Genomic DNA, 23,153 nt, shown 5'->3' on the forward strand with positions numbered 1-23,153 from the left:
TAATATAATTATATTTAATATAATATATATTATATTATATTATATATATTATATAATATATAATCTCCAGGACGAACCCAAGGCTTGTTAAACCAAATAAGCTTGGGAAAGCTGGGGGTCTGGCTTATGCCGTCTTGGTAAGACACAAGTTCTGCTTCACCAACTTTCATGTTTACTGTATTAAGAGATCTTTAGGTGGCTTCACAGGGGTGGGACTCTAGGTCCTTGGGAAGTCTTGTCTGTGCATCTATGCCCAGTGGTGACGGTGAGTCAGGCACTGCATTGGGAGAGGCTTTGCAAAGTTCCCTCCATGGGGCGTGCAGAAGACACAGGCCCAAGTGACCGCAGTTCAAGGTCGTGAGTGATGGGTAGCCTAGCAAACGGCAGAGGTTCCCTCTGGAGTGGGGAGACATGGGGGAAACAAAGAAGGTAGACTAGAGGCCAGAGTTCCTGTGGGATGGGAAACCAGGGTGTTAGCTGCCCCCGCCCCAGCCTGTTGAGTGCCTAGGAAAACCTTAGGCCAGACCCCTAGAAAGCAACTCTGAATTCTCTACTGTAGAAGTGAGTCCTGCAATTACCCATTTTACCAGTGGGGAGACTGAAGTTTGTGAACTTGCGCGGTGTAAAACAGCCAAGCAAATAACCAAGCACGGGCGTGAGGGCTCGACTCCATTCTCCTGACCAGCTGTGCCGCGCTCTTGGGACAGGTGGCTTAAGTTCTGGGTGCGCTTCTGTTTTTCTTGGTGGTTAAATGGGCATAATCGCATTTTACTCCGAAACTAATGGCTACTGTTTGTTTTTAATTATGTACTAATCAGTACTTGGCACGGCTGATTTCTTCTGGGGCCTCCCCCGTGTCTCAGCTGCCGGGGACCCTGTTACCTCCCTTCTGGTCTGCTCTTGAACGTCCGGAGACAACCGCGCAGACTTCCCTCACTACTGACTGCCTTCTGTGTGCACTGGGAATTGTAGATATCGGCCTCGGGAGACGGGAACAGCCCTTGCTTAGTGGAGAGTTTTGGCTAATTGAGTTGCACTGGGTAGGCTTTTTATAGTGGAAATTCCTAAGAATTGCTCAACCCCCTATAAAACATCCGTTCGCTTTCAACTCCGATTTGGCCTTTGGTAGAGTCCTTAGTGACTCCAGAATTCTGGACCCTTACCTAGTTGTCTTTAATGTACATATTCTGCATGCTTCCTACTGGAACTTTCCTGGCTGTCGTTGTAAGCCTCTCACAGTTCTCATCTGGCTTCATTGCGCCCAATTAGCACCTACTGTGTGTGGGGCACACCGTGAGGAGGCCAGAGACTTGGTTTCCTTCCGCCATGAGTGCCCAGTCTAATGGAGGAGATAAACAGAGCACAGCAGAGGTTACCTCAGGATGGCCTGTGAGAGGGGCTCTAGATGAGTGGCGGCCAGGAAGGTGGACTGTGTTTAGGGGAGGGAAGGAGGAGCTGTGAAAGGGTAAACAGAAGCAATCTTGGCAAGAGGTGAGGCGTGGGGAAGCCGTAAGGCCCTCACACACAGGTGGAGAGAGGAAGGAGTTGGCCGCCAAGGGTTATTTCCCAACAAGACCCCTCTAATGTTCTAGAACTAAGAGCCGGCCTCAGTATTTTCATGCGCCTTGTCTCCTTTAATCCTCCCACTTGCAAGTGTGTGTGTTTGTATCCGGGTCTCCTACGTGGAAAAATCCGGATCTGTGAAGGTCAAGTAACTCATCCAGCACTATCAGCGAAGGGTCAGCTGTAGATTTACATCCAGATGCTCTTTCCAATCTCCGCATCCTTGACACGCTGCCTTATGACTGTCAGAGGGCCACCGGTGGTGTCCAGACACAGGAACATAATTAACGCCCAGTAGTTGTCTGTTCTGGCATCCGGGTACCATGCAGAATGCTTCCTGTGTCACAGTTAAGCCTTCCAATAGCCTCAGGAGGTAGAGGTCTCCCAGTTGATGGAAATGAAACCAACTCCTAGGGTCTTACAACACTCGCCCAGAGGTCACATAGCCATGTAAGTGGAAGAGTGGGGGCGTCGACCCTGGGCCTGGCTGGCTCCACAGCCCTTGTCCTTTTCTGTTAGGCCTGCGGCTTCTTGGGTTCTTGGCCTCTTGGCCTCTGTAGGATGCTGTGTCTTGTCTTGGCAGCCACCATCAGGGGTTGATTGTCCAGAGCACAATGACATTTGACTAATCTTGTGAAGTACTTTGAACACACCCTGTGTGTTGATACTGGACCCAGCCTCCTTATAGTAACCTGACACAGCCCAAGGTCATTGAGACTGGGAGTTCATCTTTCTCGATTTTTTTTTTTTCTAACCCTTTTTCTTAGAAAAAATTATAACTTTCTATTTTTTAAATTTTGTATTAAACTTGGCATCCGGCGTGGTATGTGACCTCCTCTTTTGACTTATTTAAGTAAATTAGAAGTATAACACGACCCTTGAAAGCATTCAGCCAAGCGGCAATACCATAATTATCCACTAACCCTTCTTGGGCTCTTGTTTCCAGTCGTTCACTTTTTTTTTTTTTTTAACATTTATTCATTTTTTGAGAGATGGGGGGGCAGGGGGGAGGAGGTGGGGGGAACACAGAATCCGAAGCAGGCTCCAGGCTCTGAGCTGTCAGCACAGAGCCCAAAGTGGGGCTCGAACCCACGGATCGCGAGATCACAACCTGAACCGAAGTGGGACGCGCGCAACCGGCTGGGCCACCCCTGGCGCCCCATCCAGTCCTTCACTTTTACTTTGTTGTATCAAATACCAGTTCTGGTGCTTTGGGCACCCTTCTTGTTGCTGTCGGCCATAGGATTTTTTTTTTTTTTTTTTTTTTTTTCTTTTTGGTATTCTTAGAATAAATTCCTAGAGTGAGATTTTTTTATGTCGCATGGATGGAGCATCTTGAAGACTTGTCAAAATCCTAATTAGTGCTCCACTGAAAATTGCGTGATTGGTCTATCAACACTAGGGACTTGGTGAACGTTAAACTCCTTGAGGGCATACGTTCCTGAACTTAACAGGGACCTTGCGCCACAGGGGGTGTAGAACGGCTAGGGGTTCCATTCAGCTCAGACCCCGGAGCCTGCTTCGGATTCTGTGTCCGTCTGTCTCTCTCTCTCTCTCTCTCTCTCTCTCTCTCTCTTTGTCTTTCTCTTTCTCTCTCTGTCCCTCCCCCACGCGTACTCTGTCTTTCTCTCTCCCTCAAAACTAAACTTAAAAAGGAATCCAGGCTGTAGAGACTGGGCCCTGCCTCTTACTAGCTGTGAGACCACAGGCAAGTAATGTAATCGTGAGCCTTAGTGTCCTCACCCGGAAATGGGGATACAGTTATGGTCTAAGTAGATAGGGGTTCGAAGTAAGAAGAGGGTTGACCAGAGCTCTCTCTCTCAGTTCTTCCTTTCCATCACGGAGGACGGGTGATGTTCTAAGTTCTGTTGATTCTAAACCTCCCGAGACCTCCCCCTCTCCCCCTCCGTGCCCTTCTCTCCCCTCCCCTGCCATCTTGTCGGTCAGAACCCAGCTTCAACAGTCGCGTGTGGTAGGGTTGTCAGCAGCCTGTACGTCTTAACGTAAACGGTATATCTCCAAATCAGTGACTTAAGATTCAGGAAGCAGTATATCCTTCTAAAATATGCCAACAACTTTTATGGCTTGTTTCTTTTTTTTTTTTTTTTTTTTAATGTTTTTATTTATTTTTGAGACAGAGCATGAACAGGGGAGGGGCAGAGAGAGAAGGAGACACAGAATCCAAAGCAGGCTCCAGGCTCCGAGCTGTCAGCACAGAGCCCGACGCGGGGCTCGAACTCACGGACTGTGAGAGCATGACCTGAGCCGAAGTCGGTTGCCCGACCGACTGAGCCACCCAGGCGCCCCTTTATTGCCTGTTTCTTAGAGCCAAAGTTCAAATTCTTCAGTCGGCCAGACACCGATTCTTCGGACCCAACTCAGGCATCCTTCCCAGCCTCATTGCTGCCCACCTCCTCCTCCGTTTTCTGCGTTGACCCCCAGATTCCTTGGGTCCCTCGCTGCAAGCTCACACCCGCCCGGTGCGGTGTGTTCGTTCTGCATCCTTGGAGACCCAGCTCAGGGGTCGCTCTTGAGTGATTGCAGCCTGCCTTTCTTCTCTCCTAACCACCCTTCCCGCTTCGCTTCCTCGGGCACAACTGTGGCCTATTCCTTGCTCTCTTAGCTGCGGTTGGTCATTCCGCATCAAAAGACCAGAATCCCTTGCGAGGGCAGAGACCACTGGTTATCTCGGGGCCGGTGTCTGACCAGCAGTGTGTGCCCAGGAAATGTTTAAATGGAATGGACTAGAGAGAGCAAGGAGATCCAACTTCTGGAGGCAGCTTTGGGTAGAGGCTTCTAAATCCCTGGGGATTTTGTATCCCTTTCTAGGAGGTTGCTGCTGTCCCAAAGCTCACGCTGACTTACCCTTATGCTGAGCCTACTGGCCTCAAGTCTCTGAACAAAGCAGGCCCCATTTTTGTTGGGAGATGCCAACGGTACCTATCCCCCTGAGTAATGAGATAGGAGACACCTGCTTGACTTTTTTTCCCCTCCCATTTTCTCTGTCTTCCTGCGAGCTGTGGCTTAGCATACGTTTTGACGTAGAGTTTATGTGGTGGTCTCCTGGCTGTTGGCCTTGAGGGGAAGGTAACCAAACTATCCTGAAAGTGGGCCTGTCTCGCTTTAATCAAGCTGCATTTCTTGGGACCCAGGCGACAGCCTTGGGTGGTGGAAGGAGTTGGCAATGGAGGTTCACATCTTACCCAACCAGTCATTTCGGGGATCTTGGGCAAGTTACTTAACCTTCCTCTTAGTTTCCCCACCTTATAAAACAGTGTCCGGAGAGATGAGACTGCTCCCACGTTGACGTTTAAATGGTGCCTGGGACCCAGAGGCCAGTGGCCTCTCCCAAATCCTGAACAGTTCCAGGTACCAGTCTTTTCTCCCACCTTGGGGAAGCTAAATTTTTACCTCCTCACCTTACAGAACTGTCAGGCTGCACCAAAGGAATTATAAAATTTACTTTTGTTTCTATCCATTCAAAGAGCTGTAAGCTTCATGTGGGGTTTCTACTAGACGGCGCATGTGTATTCCACTTATACATCTTGAAATTGGGGATAAGCATGGGGTGGCTTGGTGACCGCTGGGCCCTCAGGGAGATGGACAGGCGCTGAAGCTCCCTTGGATCACCTGACCTTCATGAGCCCCCTGCTGACTGGTGGACCCCAGCAATGTGTCTCCGGGAATCTGTGCTTGGTAATCCCTGGAGATTTGAGCCTTTTTCCTTCCCGGTGTGCAGTCACCTTGGTAAATTACAAGGCTAGGGCTGATAAATTACAAGGCTAGGGCGGTGGCCGGTGGGAAGAAGGAAGTTACTGGGGGATCAGGCAGGCATCCAGTCGGTTGGCATTCAGGCAGGACCCAAAGGTATGCATTCAGATGCACCTGCAGAGATCTGGGAAGAGAGGAGGTCTTACAGGGAGAGAGCACCTCAAAACCGTCTGGTCTGGCTAGAACATGGGTTTGGCTCGTAAGAACCTGAGCAACACAATAGAATCTTCCACTTTTCATTTTCTGATTCCAGGGTCCTAACATGTGGGAGCTTCACTCTGGCCTACAGCACCGGGGTTATTGGAATCGGTGGCTTCCTCGGACTTGGCTGAGGCCCAGGAGGGATGTAACTGATGGTTAGGATGTCCTTTCCCCAAAGTATCTTAGGCTCTGCGAAGTGTATTTTTTGCCTGAGACGTAACTCCCAGGAATATGTGCTGTAGGTGTCCCTCTCGTTTGGCAGACGAGGCAGAGGCTCAGAGGGGTTCGGCCATCTCTCCCAACCTTTGCCCACGGTTCTAGCCATCTTTCCATGGTATCTCCGGCCCTCCTTGTTTTCCATTGAACTAATGAACCACCTAGTTAACCAGTGGGCAGAGCTGGTGTCTAAACCAGACTCCTCATCTTCTAAGTCTCCCCTCCTAACCCTTCCCATTTCTTTGCCCGGCCTTGCATCTCCACAAAAATGCATCAAGTGCCCTGTGCCCTCCCTCCTCCCTCTTGCTGTGAGGTAGGTAGGGGCTCAGGTAGGCAGTCTTCCCAGAGGAAAGGACTGGAATTCTCACATGCCTCTCTTATGTTTATGAGTAGGCAGCTGGGGATTCCTGCGTGAAAACACATGCTGTGGTTTTCTTACGAAAGGAGCCCACGGCCCCGTGCCTGTGCAGGGAAATGGCTTCTTGCGTCTGGGACAAGTAGCCGCCTTCCCCAGTTTTCCATTCTGTCATGCTTGCTGATGCTGTCTGTGTCTGATTCTGAGACTGCTTCGTCCTGACCTCTCATCCAGCAGCCCCCCCTGTAGCACCTTCTGGGCTTCGATCATTCCCCCAGTGCTAGCTCTTCAGTCCTGGGGCCCGTCTACCCCCCTCCCCTCCCCCCCATTCCCTGCTTAGGGCACTTATGTACCCTTCTCTCCCCCCCCCCCCCATTCTTCCAACCTGGACCTACAGTGTAGTCTGTTTTGCCGACTTGTTTTCTTTTGCCTTTAGTTGCCGTGGTTACCAACTTTGTATATAAAGTAATCACCATTCCCCACCCTCTATTTCCCCACTTTCGGTGAAAAAGTTTCACTGTTTTCTGATGGTCGCCCTTGCCGAGGGAATTTGATGGCTTTTTAATCGCTTCCTTTCTGGCTGTACCACCAGTAAACCTCTCTTGCCCTCCTTTTTATGAGTCTTTACTCTGGAGTCTGGATTGATTTGGGCTTCAGATCACTGCATCATCCTGCAGTGTTTTCAGATAAAGAACCTCAGCCCATCAGAGCCAGTGACCTAGAAAGAGGATGAGGAGGTGGGAACAAGCTAATTAAAAAAAATAATAATAACAACAACACCCATCTGCCCTAAACTGGTTCTACCTGTATTGCTTTGATTGTGAGTAATCTAAACAAATTATATAATTACAGGGGAAGTGTGGTCTGACCGATCGTGGTCAAAAACCTAGAGCTTTTGCCTTGTTCATCTATCGGTCTTGCCTCCCCCTAGAGCGCCCAGAGTGGCGGCTTCTGGGGGACTCTGCCTTGGTGGAGGCTGCGTGAAGAGGTGTGACTCTTGCTTTCTGGGGGAGTGGGGACACTGGTAGGGATCTGAGGACTGTCTTCGGGCATTGGCTCAATCATGAATGACCCATATGCACACCCCCGGTGGGCCCAGCAACATAAGCCATCTGCCTCTTTAGACTCTGGGGGCAGTTCCAGTCCTCAAGTAACTTCCACCAAAGGACTCCATGGGCCATTAATTGCTTTATAAAGAACATTGGGATTTGTCGGTAGATGCCAATCACCAACTTTCCTGGAGTTTCTTTGGGTCCAAAGGAAAGACTTCTGGAAAGGCAGAGCCGGAGTTTCCGGCCGACACAGTTTGATTCTAACCCCTTCGTCTACTTTGGACCCCACTGTTCCTCCAGACTTCCTGTTTACGCCTCTGGTCCGTTTGTTCCTGTGTTCCATTATCCATCCCGTCTCGCAGCCTAGAATTCTCTTATCCCCACTGATCTGCCTGTCCTTTAGGTGTAACTCCAGTCTTCCGCCTCCCTCCTGACTCCCAGGTCTGGCAACTCCCACCCACCCTTCCCTGTTCGTAAAAGTTGACCTCGATGCAGATGCTTAAGATGCTTGCCGTTCTAGATACCTGTTATCTCCCTGAAGCTAAACTTTATGGAGACAGGGGCCTGTTATATAACTAGCTTGTGCTGGGCAGATGTGGGTGAGCAGGAAACTCTGGTTGGAGTATGCCTCTGAAATAAAATTGTGGTGCCATTCTAAATGCATTGACAAGAGCCTCAGCGGTTATAGGAGAGCGGGGTGGGGGGAAAGGTCCTTCGCTTGGAGGGGATGAACAGACCGTTGATGGCCTCCGTGCACACTTGCCCTTGTCTGGCCCGCAGCCCCGCAAGCTGTGGGGGCGTGCTGCTGTCTGGAGGCACGGTAATGAGATACCATGGCTTCCTAGTCACGCATTCGGGCCCCTGGACTCTTAAGTCTCTGTGAGCCTCAGATTCTTTACCTCGTAAGATGGGGCTGTTTCCTCCCACCTCCTGGGCGGTGGTAAATACCAAATTGAATGGCAGGTGCCGGTATAGGTATTCTGCGAGTGATTACATGTGGCCGTTTACAGGGGAAGCAGCGGAAGCAAACTGGGACAAGTGGACCGAGGGCAGTTGCCTCCTGGTTATTCATCCAACCAGCCAGCAGTAAGCCCCCGGGTACCCAGGCGCCGGGTGATTCCAGAGCCAGGTGTCTAACACCCGCCCCTGCAGCCCGTGCCGCTCCTTCCTTGTTGACCCTGATTTCCTCCTGCGTGCTTAGAGATGGGCCTGCTTGTGCGGTGTTGGCTCCGTGCCAGTTTGGCGGGTCCTCTTGGAGCGGAGCGTTGTCACCCGTGTCACTCTTCCCTTCCCGAGCCGCGTGCCGGTCGCCTTAGCGGTGACGCGAATGTGTCCGTGGCACTCAAGTTCTTTCCGGTCTTCTTTGATTTAGGAGAAAGGATCCTGGGTTATGCTGAGGAGCCCTGCTATCTCTGGTTTGTCATGGAGTTCTGTGAAGGTGGAGACCTGAATCAGTACGTCCTGTCCCGGAGGCCGGACCCAGCCACCAACAAAAGCTTCATGCTACAGCTCACGAGCGCCATTGCCTTCCTGCACAAAAACCACATCGTGCACAGGGACCTAAAGCCAGACAACATCCTCATCACGGAGCGGTCTGGCACCCCCATCCTCAAGGTGGCAGACTTTGGACTAAGCAAGGTCTGTGCTGGGTTAGCCCCCCGAGGAAAAGAGGGCCATCAAGACCACAAAAATGTGAATGTGAATAAATACTGGCTGTCCTCAGCCTGCGGCTCCGACTTCTACATGGCCCCCGAAGTCTGGGAGGGACACTACACAGCCAAGGCCGACATCTTTGCCCTGGGCATTATCATCTGGGCAATGATAGAAAGAATCACTTTTATTGACTCTGAGACCAAGAAGGAGCTCCTGGGGACCTATATCAAACAGGGGACCGAAATCGTCCCTGTTGGCGAGGCGCTGCTAGAAAACCCAAAGATGGAGTTGCACATCCCCCAGAAACGCAGGACTTCCATGTCTGAGGGGATCAAGCAGCTCTTGAAAGATATGTTAGCTGCTAACCCACAGGACCGGCCTGATGCCTTTGAACTTGAAACCAGAATGGACCAGGTCACATGTGCTGCTTAAAATTCAGGGCAAAGCATCTTGAGTGTTTTGAAACTAGGTGAGTGTACTCTTTTTGCTCTGCATGCACGCTTCCTGGACTGGATCCTTCATCCTGAGCCCTTGAGGGAGCCCCGTGGAGTTGGGGGGGGGGGCAGATTGTAGGGTGAAAGACCACAAAGTGCTTGTGATCAGAGACCCCCCTGCCCCCACCCCCCACAGGTCACGAGGAGGAGATCTGTGGGGTGGAGGAAGAAAGAGCCCGAAAGTCTAGCGAGGTTTTCCGAGTGGACGTTGGCATTTGAGCGGCGTCTCGAGGTTTTTAGAAATCCCTTTTCCTCATCCATTGATCAATAAATGTGTAAAAGAGGTACGGACAGTTTTTTTCAGAGAATACACACTACCCCTGATGGTATCCCTCCTGGTCACACGTGCAATTCTGCACGGTTTAGAGCGTGCTATATTTAGGCACCGCTTTGTTTCCTGCCCTTTCGGCGCTAATCTGAGCATTTCCCCATGTGATCCTTTGAAAGTACAGTTTTCCAACATTGGCATTCCGTTACATGTGCCATAACGTAACCTCTCTCCTGCTTTAGACATCTGATGGGTTTTCTCCATTGTAGATGACTGTAAATGACGTGCGAGTGAATAGTCTTATGCGGAAGTCTTCGCTTATTTAAGGAGATTGATTCGGGCTTTCGTTTGAGTGCTGTGCTGGGCCCTGGGGTAGCAGTGGTCAGCAAATTCAGAACATGGCCCCATCCCCATGAATTCTGCAGCTTAGTTGGGGAGAGAAACATTGATCGGTACTTACCATAGTTGCCTTCCCACAAAGGAGAACTGATAGGAAGGGAAATGAGCCTTTTAGGGGAGTTGGGGAATTGGGGGTCAGGGGAACATTGCAGGGAAAAGGACTAGCCTCTGCAGAGGACCTGAAGACAGGCAGCCTAGCGCCTTTGAGTACCTCCCCTGGTTTGGGGTCGCGGAGACAGCAGACCGGTGGTAACCAGAGAGCCCGTGACCTGCCAAGAGAGCTGAGGTACGGAGCTGAGGTGGCAAATCCCAGAGTGGCAGTGGGAGTTCACCTGGACCAGAGTCTGAGGTGTGAGCGAGGGAAATGAAATCAGAAATCAGGTGGCACCAGGGACCCTGGAATTTGGCCTTGACTTAGTAGCCATCTGGGAGCCACCCGCGGAGCAGAGCAGCGCAGCAATTAAGAACTTCCGGCACGTGCGAGTTGAGTTGAACTGGGGCCTGGGAGACCAGACGGGCCAATTAGTTTATTCCCACCATGAGGGATGTCGTTGAACCTGAAATTGAGTAGCCGCGAGGATGGAACGGGGCCTGGGTCTTCAGGGCAGGCGGTTGGCAGGACAGCTGGCCGGATGTGGAAGCACAAGGAGCTCCTAAATTTGGGGAGATTCGAGGCAGCAGACACAAGTGCTGGCTGGTGGGTTGGTCAGATGTGAATTAAGCTCACATCGTCCAGCCTAGTTTTGCGGGAAGGGAAAAGAACGCCGACCGCCAGATACGCCAGGGGGACACAGTAGCCTTTTGGTTCACCTTTGCGACTCCGCAGGGGGTTAAGTCATTTCTCCACCGTCCTAATTTAAGTCGCAGGTGTATTTCTCCCTCCCTCCTACCTTCTTTTTCTTACGAGGGCAGGTTGGAAACGAGCTCCTCTTAAATTCGCTGAATCCTTGAGATGAGGCGATGAGGGGTGGTGCTAATCCCAGGGGTCACATTGGGCACCGAGCCGTCGGTCACCCGGGTTGGTTCTTAGTCCCTTCCTTCCCCTTCATCACCCTCAGAGTGCTAGTTGGTGGCGGTGAGTGCCGAGTTGAGCCTGGTCACATCTGTAGTGTTCTCCATGAACTTTTGGATTGAGTCACCAGGTTAATCCTTTCCAAAACCCCGGAGCACTTTCCAGATGCCAGGCCAGTTCGTCCCCACTGCCCACCGAGAAAGAGTGCTCCCTAAAGCTCAGTAGGAGACAGTGCCGGGTCAGAGCCCAGAAAGGGTTGGCTAGACCAGGTTTCGTCGTATTTCACGCCGTCACATCCCCTCCCTTCCGCTTATAAAAAAGCTCTTAGAATTCAAGTTTGCCCTGGAGTAAGATGACGGTTGTCATTGGAAGAGAGACCTGAATGTGGGTTAGAATCGTGGGGTTGTCGCAACTGATTGAGATCGGGGCTCCATTTGCACAGCCACGGTTGGGATTTGTGCTATTTTGCAGGGCACAGTTTTAGCTCCTGTAGGGGTGATTCCTTCAGGTAGGAGAAATAGATGACCTTGACATAAGATAAGATGGGGCATGTAGCCCTGCAAAGTGCCCCAGGCTCTGACTGCTAGTGAGGACAATAGTTGTGAGCTGTATCTGGCCAGTTCAGGGATTGGAGGCTTGAGTTGGGATGAACTATTGTGCAGCCTCCCCCTGCTCCCCACTTAAGTTTTATAGACAGAGAAGCTAATTCCACATATTCAACATCCTATTGGTAAACTATTTGCCCGGGACTCTTTGGCACCAAAGATACGTCAGTAGATAAACTAGACAAATATTCTCGGCAGTCGTGGAGCTTATATTCTGTTGGGGAGATGGACTTATAAGTGATATGTTCGAAAATACTCAGTACTCTGGGGGCCTTAGAGCAGGACAAGGGACATCAGACTACTGAGAGGTGGAGGGCGGAGGTGTACTTTTCGGTGGAAGAGATCGGGGTGGGTCTCTCAAGACAGTGACATTTGAGTAAAGGTTAGGAGTGGAGGGAGTGAGTCAGGATTTCTGGGGGGGGGGGGGGGGGGAAGCATCCCAGACAGGGAGCAGTCAGTATAAAGGCTCAGAAGCTGGGCAGAACAGGGAGGGGAATGTACGAAACGAAGCAAGAAAGGTGACTGGGAGTCAACTAGGGTAGGCCTTGGAGGCCATTGTAAGGATTTGGGGTTTTGTGCCTGGATAAGATGGGAAGTCCTGGGTATGTCCTTCAGCTGTGTGACAACTGATCTTTTGAAAGGATCATTGTGGCTGCTGCCCTAAAAGGATAGGGGATAAGATAGGAGGCTGCTGTAGCAACCCAGGTGTGAGAGGGAGTGGTGGCTTGGAACCATGGAGCCAGGGAGGGGAGATTGGATCGGGGATGAGTTTTGGAGTCAGCCAACAATTTTCCTGCTGGAGCGAATGGTACGAGAGAAAGGGATCCAGGATGACTTAGAGGTTTCCGGCCTTGGAAGCCTTTGGAAGGATGGAGTTGCCACCCAATGAGATGGGAGGGGCATCGAGAGGAACAGGTTTGGCTGGGGAAAGTTAGGCTTTGCTGTCGTGTGAAAGTTTGGAATGCCTAAGTGGAATCCAGGCACAGAGGCAGGACAGGTAGCTAGAGGAGTCTGGGGTCCAGGGGTGAGATCTGGTCTAGAGATAACAAATTTAGAGACTGCCAAGGCACCGCAGCGGGCATAGTGATTTCCAAGAGGGACCGAGCTCTGGGCCATCCCACAGTGAGGTTGGGGAGGAGGAGAGGAGCCAGAGAGAGAGGAGACCTGGGTCTGGTGTCCTGGAAGCCGGATGAAGATGAGACATCAGGAGGGGGAAGTAATCAGCTGTGGTCCTTGTGGCGGTGGGTTGAGGGAGAGGAGGACCGAGGATTGGCCTTGGGCTTCAGCGATCAGGAAGACATTAGCGCTCACCAGCAATTTTGGTGGCGCATCATGGGGAGAACCCCTGATGAGGGTGGGTTTGAGAGGAAATGAAAGGAGAGGAGTTGGAGACAGGGAGAATAGACCATTGATTCTCCCAAGTTTTTGGTTTAAAGGCTCGGTTATACTCATGAAATTGAGGACTCCAAAGAGGTCCTGGTTTGGTTGGGTTCTATCTATGGATACTGGCAGAATTAACAATTAAAACTGAGAAGCGTTTTAAGTGTTCTTTTCAAATGAATAAAAATCAGCTACGCTTTAATGTAAGCATCATAGTTGATGAAAAATATTTTCAAAAAAAAAATTTAGGAGAGTGGCCGTGCTTTCTATCTATTCTTGCAAGTCTTTTTACCATCTGCCTTAACAGTCAGCTGGGTTCTCCTGTCTGCTTCTGATGTTTAACCTGGTGCCACGTCCCTCATCACATAACCTCCAGAAAACTCCACGGTACATGCAAGAGAGGAGGAAAGTAAAAAGGCAAACGTGTCTCGGTGTTACTAAGAAAAGGTTTGGCTTCATGGAGTCCCGTGCTCCAGACCACACTTTGGAGAACCGGGGGTGTAGATGTGTCTCCCTGAGGAATTTTGTGTGGAGGGCAGCTGGAGACCTAGAAAAAAGGAATTATTCAAGGTCCCAAAAGAAGACAGGGAACTTGTGTGTCCTTAGTCCTTGCCAGCTTTCCCATTAGGCCTGTTGTCGTGGCTCAAACTCCCACCACGTGTAGGCAGCACTCTTGTCCCCGGTACCGGCATGATGGAGAACCGCCTCCGTAATCTGGGGTTGTAGATTTCAGAGTAATGTCCAAGTCAGGGTCCCCCTGGCTCTAGCTCTGCAGCACTGAACGCATGCACTTGGGGTTGACAACACAGGGCTCCTCTGAAAAGAGCCTGGTGGACCCTCTGGGACCAAGTGGTTCCGTTTTCGTGGTTGGCTGGCTGTGGGACCTCGGGCAAGTTATTTTACCTCTCTGGATTTTATCCTCCATTAAATGGGGTAGATCATAATTATCTTATTGAGGTTTTACTGTCCATAAAATGCGATAGATATTTCTTGTTGAGGTGGCTGGAATCACAAGAGGTTGTGCAAGCGCCCTGTGTAAACTGTGTAAGTGCAATGCTAAATTTTAGATACACACTTTGGTTCGAGGCGAAAGTATTGTCTTCTGTTCCTCTCCGAAGACCATGGTTTTTAGTAGCCTTGCCTCAGAGGATTACCAGATTGCTTTTTCTTTCTTTCTTTTTTTTTTTTTTTTAAAAACAAAGCTGGGCTCAGAGGCAACTCTGTCCAATTGCTTGTTCCAGAAAACTTATCTATTTTTAAAGATTACTCGATGGTGGGTCTTATCGCTCCCTTATTTGTCATTTTTTTAAAGATGTTTAATAATTCCTAACGTTTCCTCCCAGCTGGCCTTTACAAACCTTACCCAAAGTGGGTAAGCCAGACTGGTGTTCTGCGTGCCACCGCCCATGTTACCAAGGGAGGGTGCTGTAAGATGAGGGAATCCACATTCGTGTCCAAGTTTGCTGTCTCCTATACAAGCCTCGGTTACTAGGGCCGGACGAAGCCAGGGCCCTTGAGTGACATTTACTTGGAGCGGGTGGCTCAGGCCTGCTGAAGGAAATCAGATGTTGCTGTGACCTGAAGGGTCATAGAAAATACTCTTTGTTCCATATGTGATCTTGGTAGCTGCCTAACATCGGAGAGCAAAGAATCCGGCTTAAGTTATTGTTGGAGTAATAAAGGATATATTTATCCTTGGCCTGTGGTCCAAAGACGTGGCTCTGGGCTCGCATGCTGGATGACCTGAGTTGACCCCTTGACCCGGGCTTCAGATTTTTCTTGTTTTGTGAGATTTGAGAGGACGGCCCCCCAACCTCTGGCGGGGCCCCTCACGGTCTTCAGATTCCCAACCTTTTCCAGATCATCTAACAGGCAACGGCATGTTCGGTCGCATCGGAGCTATAGAAATCTCTTCAGATCATTTGTTTGCTTTTGGCAGAATCCTACCCAAATTGTGTCCCATTCTGAGTGTCCAGTTAATCAAAAGTGATGCTGGAGACTAAAAGATGGGAAAGAAAGGCTTAACGTGGTTCGTTTTAAACAGCTGAATTCCCAGAACAGGATCCCTGGAGGGTAAATTAAAACACGGGTTGTCAGGGGAACATTGGGAACCTGGGACAGATAGGCATTTGGGTCCCCTCTCAGTTGAGGGTGACTTCCTGCCCCAGCTGTGAATCCAGGAGCACATAAGCCCTGCCCTCCCCTCACAGGACTGCAGGCCCTGTGGGAAGCAGACACACGAAACTGAGCTTCCCGGCCATGGGACCCCCATCTGGAGACCCTGTGCATGTGAGGTTAAGGTTAAGGGGGTAGGTTTTGAAGGAGGGCGACAGTTCCGAAGGTGGCCAGGATGGGGTAGTCACTGGCCATCCGTGGGCCAAGTGTTTTTGACCATTATTTCATTTATTTCTTTTCATGTGACTTCCCAAAGGTCACCGCTGGTCTGGAGCTGAGTCTAGACTTAAACCCAGGTCTAAGTCCCTGGTGTCAGCTGGTATGGGGTATTGCCTCATTGAATCATCTATGGAAATCATGGGTCTTTGCATTTTTCTTTGTTTTAATGTTTATTTTTGAGAGAGAGAGACAATGCAAGTGGGGGAGGGGCAGAGAGAGAGGGAGACACAGAATCGGAAGCAGGCTCCAGGCTCTGAGCTGTCAGCACAGAGCCGGACACGGGGCTCGAACTCACAAACGGCGAGATCGTGACCTGAGCCGAAGCCGGATGCTTAACCAGCTGAGCCACCCAGGCGCCCTGAAATCATGGGTCTTTGTAATTGTGTTCGGCAAACGGTTGAGCACCAAGTGAAGGCTGAGACGAGTAATATGGGTACTCCAGGAGCACCTAGTAGGTTTCTAGTTGGGAGCTAGTTTCTTCTCCAGGAAAGCACTGCGTGCTGGTGAACAGCTAGGTAGCCCAAAGAGGGATAAGAAGGACACTTTGTCCGTGAAGCCTTAGCTGCTGAGGGGACTGGAGTCCGTTTGATTCCTCCCACCCCAGAGGCTCATCCCACTTAGTCTCTGGTGGAGCCTTGACCCTTCCAAAGAGAGGATGGGAGGAGGGAAACGCCATCCTTGCCCTAAGTAGATGACCTAGATCCTTAAAGAGTGGGGGGTCTTATTTAAAATTGAGAGCTCAGGGGCGCCTGGGTGGCTCAGTCGGTTAAGCGTCCGACTTCAGCTCAGGTCATGATCTCACGGTCTGGGAGTTCGAGCCCCGCGTCAGGCTCTGTGCTGACAGCTCAGGACCTGGAGCCTGCTTCAGAGTCTGTGTCTCCCTCTCTCTCTCTCTGCCCCTCCCCTGCTCATGCTCTGTCTCTCTCTGTCTCAAAAATAAAAAAAAATAAAAACATTAAAATTGAGAGCTCACTGGAAGGGGAATAGGTTGAGTGGGCGTTTATCAATCCTTTGATCCAAGCAGATCTGTAGCCTTGAGCCCCTCTTGAGTCCCCGTCTGTAAAATGGAGATCTCCCCGCTCGCACTCCACGGGACTGCGGGGCTGCGTAAGAGTGCAGGGGTCGGGAGCAAAGATCCAGAAGGTTCGCTTCTCCTTTCCCCTGGAAATTAAAGCTCAGCCTTCACTGTGAGGACCTGGCAGCCCTGGGTACCAGCTTACAGGGAGGCCGCAGGGCCTGGTCCGTCCACTCATGTTTTCTGGAGGCTCCCCCGGGTCACAAAGGCTGGTGTTTGTGAGACCAGACAGTTCCCTGGGAGGGGCTGGCTTCTGCCCCTGCTGTCGCCATCCCTGCTCGCCATCCCTGCTCCGGCTCTAAGCTGAGCCGTGGGTTATGTAATGGGGCTGGTGGCCCCCAGGGATAATCTGTCCCTTGAAGCTCCTCAGGACATCAAAGCCTCAGTGAGGGGACAGGCCTGCCCCAGGGCTGTTGTTCCTCACATTCTGCTCCTCCCTGGCATCCTTGGCTCCTCTGAGCCCAGACGGCATCCCTTTGGGCAGCGCACAGCAAAATCGCTTTTGTAATCATCCAGCTGTAAGCGGGCCTGCCTGATGGTTGGGGTCCTTCCAAGTCCCATTTCCTGCCCCCCCCCGCCCCCCACTCCAGGACACAGGCACTCCTACCCACGATCATAGCCCCTGGTTATCAAAACCTGCTCTGAGGGGCCCCTGACTGGCGTTGAGCAGAGGTTTTGTCCTTTCTCCTCACCTCTGAATTAAATACTTTCCACATCTTTTTTATAGTGGACACTCCATATATAATCAGCCCATAGCACCTGCGTACCTGTCCCGGGCGGCCGTCCTTCTGCAGTTGAGGAAGCAGAGAACCACTTTTACTAAGTGTTGAGAGCCAGGATTTGGAGCAGGGTGTCCGACCGGAGGTTTTCCTGCTCCATTCTGCTTCCTGCAGCCTCTTCAAAAGCCGCTTTCGATGGGTTGACGTTTTCAGGCAGATGACAGGGTCCCTCTCCGAGCAGCACCGCACCGGTGACCCCTAAGGCATTCGTGCACAGTGCCACCCGTGGGCAGCGTTCAGTCTGACAGCCGATCTTGGCCGCCACCCGCCCCTTCGGGTGACCTCACCTGTGTGCGGATTCCTCCTGTGTCACACCGCCGCAGCCTCCAACGTGGGCAGGGGGAGGCGAGGCTGGGAGACGGAAGGCACCCACCTAACCAGGGGTCGGGGAGCGGGAGGCAGAGGCCACATGAGCAGGCAGAAGTGAGAATTAGCCAAAGGTTGGACCGTGGGAGACCCGAAGCCCACTGCCGCTGATGGCCGCCAGGAGGGCGCTTGCGCTGAGGGAGTGCTGGAACCGTCTGTGGCACCAGTGTGCGGAAGGGGCTCCGACGTGACCCGAAGCAACCTGTTGCCCGTTCCATCTGCCAGGTATCCTGGTGGAAACCCGTCCCAAGTAAAAGTGGAAGTAGCCTGGGCAGTTGAGGCTCTGGACCCAAAGCAAAATGGCAGTATTTGTTGGGTTTCTCCCTGACAAAACTTCCGGTGCATTTAGTAAATCTTGACTAAAGCAGAGGATGTCATCATTTGGTGCCTCTCAATGGGGCCACGTCACTTTTAAAGGTGTTGATCGTATGGCCTCCAGTGTTGCCCCCTGGCGGTTGACCCGTGTGGCAGCGCGGATGAGACACGGGTGCTTAGTTGTGGTCGCTGTGGCTCCGGAGAGCTACAGGAAGCCTGGAGAGAGTGGAGGGAGGGCTTCCCGGAGGAGGTGGTACCTTGAGCTAGTTCCCGAAGGCAAGTTCAGAGGTATCTTGTAAACCAGGTGATACGCGAGTAGGTCACAGCTCAGGGCTCGCCAGAAACTCGCCTTAGCTTTACCGAGGCTTTGTTGGGTACAGGACCCAGCTGGCGAGGAGAGAGGATACGGTTCTGGTAGCGAAACCCCAACCAGAGATGCGCTGTGGACCCAGGACCTGGGGAGAACGCCCAGGGTGCTGTCTTGATAAACTAGGGCAGCAACATACAGTATCGCAGCCCTTCCTTTCATTTCCACTAGTGAGTCCTCTGTGGTATTACCGAATCAAAGGAAATGGAGACCTCCTCCAGCATTTCTGGGATTCAGAGGCATGGCAGGCCTTAAAACTGCCAGCCAAGTTTAAAATAAATCAATACCATAAAATACTGCAATGAATTTCCCAACTTTAAAGGAATTTCACTTTCAGTTAGAGGTGCCAGGGGAAAGCTATAACTCAGCCTGCATCATACACAGGTCAGATTTCTGTGTTTTGTTTCTTTGTAAAAGAAAATGATGTCTAGGGACTCGGGAGGAATGGATTAGAGCCACCCAGGCACACCATAGGGCATAGTGAGAAAGATGAAAATGCCTCTATTTTTCCAGGCTGCAAAAAAAGGAGCCTGGAACGCACCTGGGCAGGTAACCTCCCGCGTGGTAAACCTTGGCTCTTCGTCATTCCAAGGCCCGGTCGGTACAGGTCAGCTTTGGTATATGATGTGGGATTTTGGCATCGGCCAGCTGCTCCAACGGGAAAGTCACAGACTCGTTCTGCGTTTACGTCCATCCTTCTGGAAAAAGGAAACCCCGAAATCTCACGGACAGCACCCTTTTGGTTTTGTTGTTGCTGTCTTTTCCTTTTCTGCTTTTTTCAGACGTGTCTCAGACATGTCCTTCCAGAAGGCTCTGGTCTAGGGCACATCTGAGGCCTGGGCTGGAAGTACGATGCAGTCAGATCTTGGCAGAGTACGTGGGCCTTCGCGGCCCAGCCCAGCCTTGCGCAGACATAGGGAGAACTGGAAGTCACAAGTAAAGACTCATTTGTTGTTAGTAACCAGATTGCATACTCGGTTTGACGAATGTTTGGAAGGAACCCTTGGTTCGCATGGGGCAACAGAAATGAGGGTGAGTATACCACACCCCAGACAAACAACAGAGTGGCTTTTACCTTCTAGAAAAAAAAAAATTGTTTGGGAGGTTAGGCCAGTTGCCTAAGCTGAAATCCAGATGTCCCCGCTGATGGGATCCAGACATCCACCCCTCTCCCCTGCCCCTCAGATGCTCAGGGCAGGGGCACCAACCAGGTGTAGCACAAGGAACCTCGGCAGAGCACCTCGCTCCAGCCCAGTGTTTCGGAAGCCCTGTGGCGGTAGGACAGCTGTTCTGGAACTCTGGCGTCCTGCCCACTCTTAGAGTGTCCTGGAGTTGGGCGTAAGCTGGTGGTGCCGTAGGCAGACCCAGATGTGAGTCTTCAGGGTCTGCGGCCTGATTACGTGGCCTTGGGTAGGCTTTAACGAGGGTCCGAAAGATTGCTTCCATTGCAGCAGGAACTGTGAATGACCTAAGTGAGAAGTCTCCTACTTGACAGATCGAGATTCTATCCCGTGGACTTGAAGATATTGACAAGCTGTTGCCACACTCCTCCCCGCCTCCCCTCACGAGCTCCCACACCCCAGCACACACGGCATTAGTGACCAGTCTTCTCCAAGTGTGGTCCCGAGGCTGGCGGGATCCCCTGGGAACTTGTTAGAATGCGAATCTCTGGCCCCACCTCGGTCCTATGGAGCTGGAAGCCAGGGAGCGGTATTGGGCAAGCCCTCTGGGTGAAGTTGATGCCCACTCAGGATTGCGAGCGGGCCGCACAAAAGAGGGCTACGGCACAGCCTGCCTACCTTGGCGTCTGTTGCACCTTGCCTCTTAACCTTTTGCCCTCAAAAAGCTTAGATTTAGGCTTAAGCACTAGGAGGAGGGACCCCACCGGGTCCTGATCCTGTCTCTGCCTTCCATAATTAAACCTAGCATTGGGACTTCAGGCAAGTCACTTCTCTGTGGGCCGTGGTTTCCTCATCCAGAAAACCAGGGCAGCTGAAGGACCGCTGGCGGCCCCCCTCTCCCACTCCCTCAGCCCCGGCGCACTCGTGGGCTCCAAGGTGGAGGAGTTTCCAGGATTCAAGACTCCCGATTCTTTGTCGGTTTCTCCCTCTGTGCAAGTGTCCTTAGGATGAGGTTGAGTTCCTGCAGCCACCTGCTCCTGGGAGGAGAAAGGAAATAATTGAACTTCTCCATGGGCTTCCGTGGCCCTGGGAGACTAGACTGCTGAGCCATAATAATACAGTGGGCCTCTTGGGAGGATCCCCAGCAAGTACCGCCAGGGGAATACGGCGCCCTGTGAGGTCTCTGTGGTAGGACAGGCGATCGCCCTTCCAGAAAGGGGGGGAATTTGAGAGGCAGCTGGACCGAGGGAATGGGGGAGCAACAATATGCAGGTAGGGCTTAGATGTCTAAGAGGAGTCTTAGATGTGGCTTTGAATCCTGACTCGAAACCTTCACTTGTTCATCCCCCAGGCACGCATGGAGCCCCTGCTCTGTGCCCAGCTTGGGCCATGGAGATGAAGCTAATCCCTGACCTCAGTCCGGCTAAACCTCCGGCACCTCTCTGAGCCTTGGAGCCCTCATTTATAAGATGGCCTGCTAGCACGTCCCCTATAGGGTTTGCATGTGGATTAAAAGGACAATTAATATACAGCTGGCCTAGGAATGCTAGGCAATCGTTAGCCACTCCATAGCTGTTGGGTTCTGTTGTCTTTCCATACTAATTATTGGTCATGCCGGTAACAGCTAGAAGCAGTCTCAGAATGTGTGTGCGTTCATGTGCTTCCCACCTGCGCCCACCAATAAAAAGAAAACACACACCCCAGAGGGGCTCTTTAATTTCTTTTAAGTTTGCTTATTTTGAGAGGGGGGGGGGCAGAGAGAGTGAGAATCCCCAGCAGGCCCTGTGCTGTCAGCGCATGGGCTCAATGTGGGGGCTCGATCTCATGAACCGTGAGATCATGACCTGAGTCAAAGTCAAGAGTCAGACGCTCAACCAACTGAGCCACCCAGGCGCCCCCCCGTTAAATTTCTTGATAGCCTGTAGGTGTTGCAGCATATTGGGGACAGCTCAGATCTGGTCCCCACCCTCCAGGTACTTGGACCATGGTTTGAGAGACAGGTCAGGTCCTAAGGGAAAACTAGAGCTACGATTTCAAGCATGTACGGGTAGAGAAAATAGCAGAAGATAGGGGACCTGCCCGAGGCGGTCTGAGAAAGTCTTGTAGAGGAGGTGACATTGAAACTGAGACCTGAGGAATGAGGTGTCTGCCAGGCAGGGGGGCAATGAATCGGTAGGGGCAGGTGGAGGAGACAGGAGCCTGATCTGTGAGGCTCTGGAGGTGGTAAGTCCCTGCACCGGTAACCATCGGTTTCCGTGTTTACAGGAGCGCTGTGGCTCTATGGCCAGGGTTGGAGAGGGCAAGTCCAGACCCGGGTGGGACAGGGTGGGCAACTGGGAAGTCGAGTTTCCCAGGTTAGGGTGGATGGTGCATGGGACGGGGAAGAGTGAATTCGGGGTGCATTTGGAAATCGCCGGAGGCTTGCAGGTGGACCGAATGAGGGAGATGAAGGTAGGGGTGGCTCCGTGAATCTCTGGGCTGGGGGTCAGAGCCATGTACGAGAGACCATGAACCCTGCAGGAGGAGAGGGGCTCTGGGGGGTGGAAAATACACAGATATATCTTGGAGCTGTGGCCATAAACCCATCCTCTCTCCTCTAGACAGGCAACTGGTAAGTTGTGTGTGATTTTCTGGGTCTTTTTTGAGGTGCCATTGGATCCCAAATTTGGGGCTAAACACGGGATACCTTCTTGAGCCCCGAGAGCCCCCCTGAGACCCGAGGCTGCCTTCGCAGCCCTCGTTTGATTACCCTGCCTTCCTGTGATCTGTTCTTTTGTAATTAGCTTCTCATTAGGTGACTGATGTGTCTGGCTCTTCTGTCTTGATTTGCATATGCACTCTGCTATAATTATGTCCCAGGAACATAGCGTTTTGTTGTTTTTTTGTATTTACTTTTGCTTTTTCAGAGCTGAAAACCTGTGCAGCGTCCTGTCACATGGGCAGGCTGCTGGTTCTGCCAGAGAGCAGCTTCCTAGTGCTGGCATCTCGCTCTTTGTGGGTTTGTGTGTGTGTGTGTGTGTGTGTGTGTGTGTGTGGGTGTGGTTATTATAACATCAGGACCATGATTGCTGGCTATAAAATCGATTTTGAGAGCTACTTTAATTTGTAAACTGGGAACTACTTTCTATTTTGGGTTAAGGACAGGAGTACAGGGGGAGAAGGTGCGGGGGAGTCCTCTGCCCTCGGTTGCCTTCGGGCATGTCTGTGCAAGAACCAAGAGCTGCGGGGCGGCCCCGTGGCCTGAACTTGACACGGGGAAAGGGGCTTCAAAGTCAGTCCTTCAGCTGTCCCCAGACGCCTTGGTTTTCAAGGCATGTGGGGCACAGGGTAGAAGCTGGCCCTGCCTGTTCGCATCTCTTTCCCTGGAACCGTCCGTTTCTTTACTCCTTTACAGATGCTTCCTGCTGGTGGCCTTGCCTTTGCTGTATTTGCTTCTGCGTAGGAACAGGCCTGGTACAGCCTGGAGTCTTTATTATTATCGTAAGGCGTGAGGGCAGGGGATGGGGGGCTCTGTCTCTCTCTCTTTCTGTCTCTCTCTCTCTCTTTCTGTCTTACTCACTCGCTTCCTGAGCACATGCCGTTGGCCAGACTTCGTACTCTCCCACTATGTTTATTATCTTGTTAAAACCTCACGTGCGTCCTGGGTATGGCGTCCTTTCCACTCCAGAGACAGGAAGTGACTTGCCCCACTGGCCACGTGGCTAGCAAATGCCACCTCCAGGGCTAGAGGTGTCCCTGCTCTTTTCCACCCGCTTCTGAAGACAGGT

The 23,153-nt window shown here is 51.7% G+C and overlaps 1 protein-coding gene across 6 annotated transcripts in view; it reads left to right on the top strand.

The window, feature by feature from the left end:
- STK35 (serine/threonine kinase 35) overlaps positions 1–23,153 on the top strand; it is a 44,331-nt gene that overhangs the window by 5,562 nt on the left and 15,616 nt on the right. For 5 of the 6 annotated variants that reach the window (XM_019826736.3, XM_023251385.2, XR_006595304.1 and 2 more), the window contains exon 3: positions 8,531–9,280. In XM_019826736.3, the coding sequence (XP_019682295.2) occupies positions 8,531–9,243 (713 nt within the window). In that variant the 3' untranslated portion in view covers positions 9,244–9,280. Of the gene's footprint in view, positions 1–8,530; positions 9,281–9,441; positions 9,590–23,153 lie in introns of those variants that run through there. The other variant, XM_023251384.2, reaches the window with a different exon arrangement.

Source organism: Felis catus, chromosome A3, assembly GCF_018350175.1.
Source record: "Felis catus isolate Fca126 chromosome A3, F.catus_Fca126_mat1.0, whole genome shotgun sequence".
Classification (NCBI taxonomy): Eukaryota; Metazoa; Chordata; class Mammalia; order Carnivora; family Felidae; genus Felis; species Felis catus.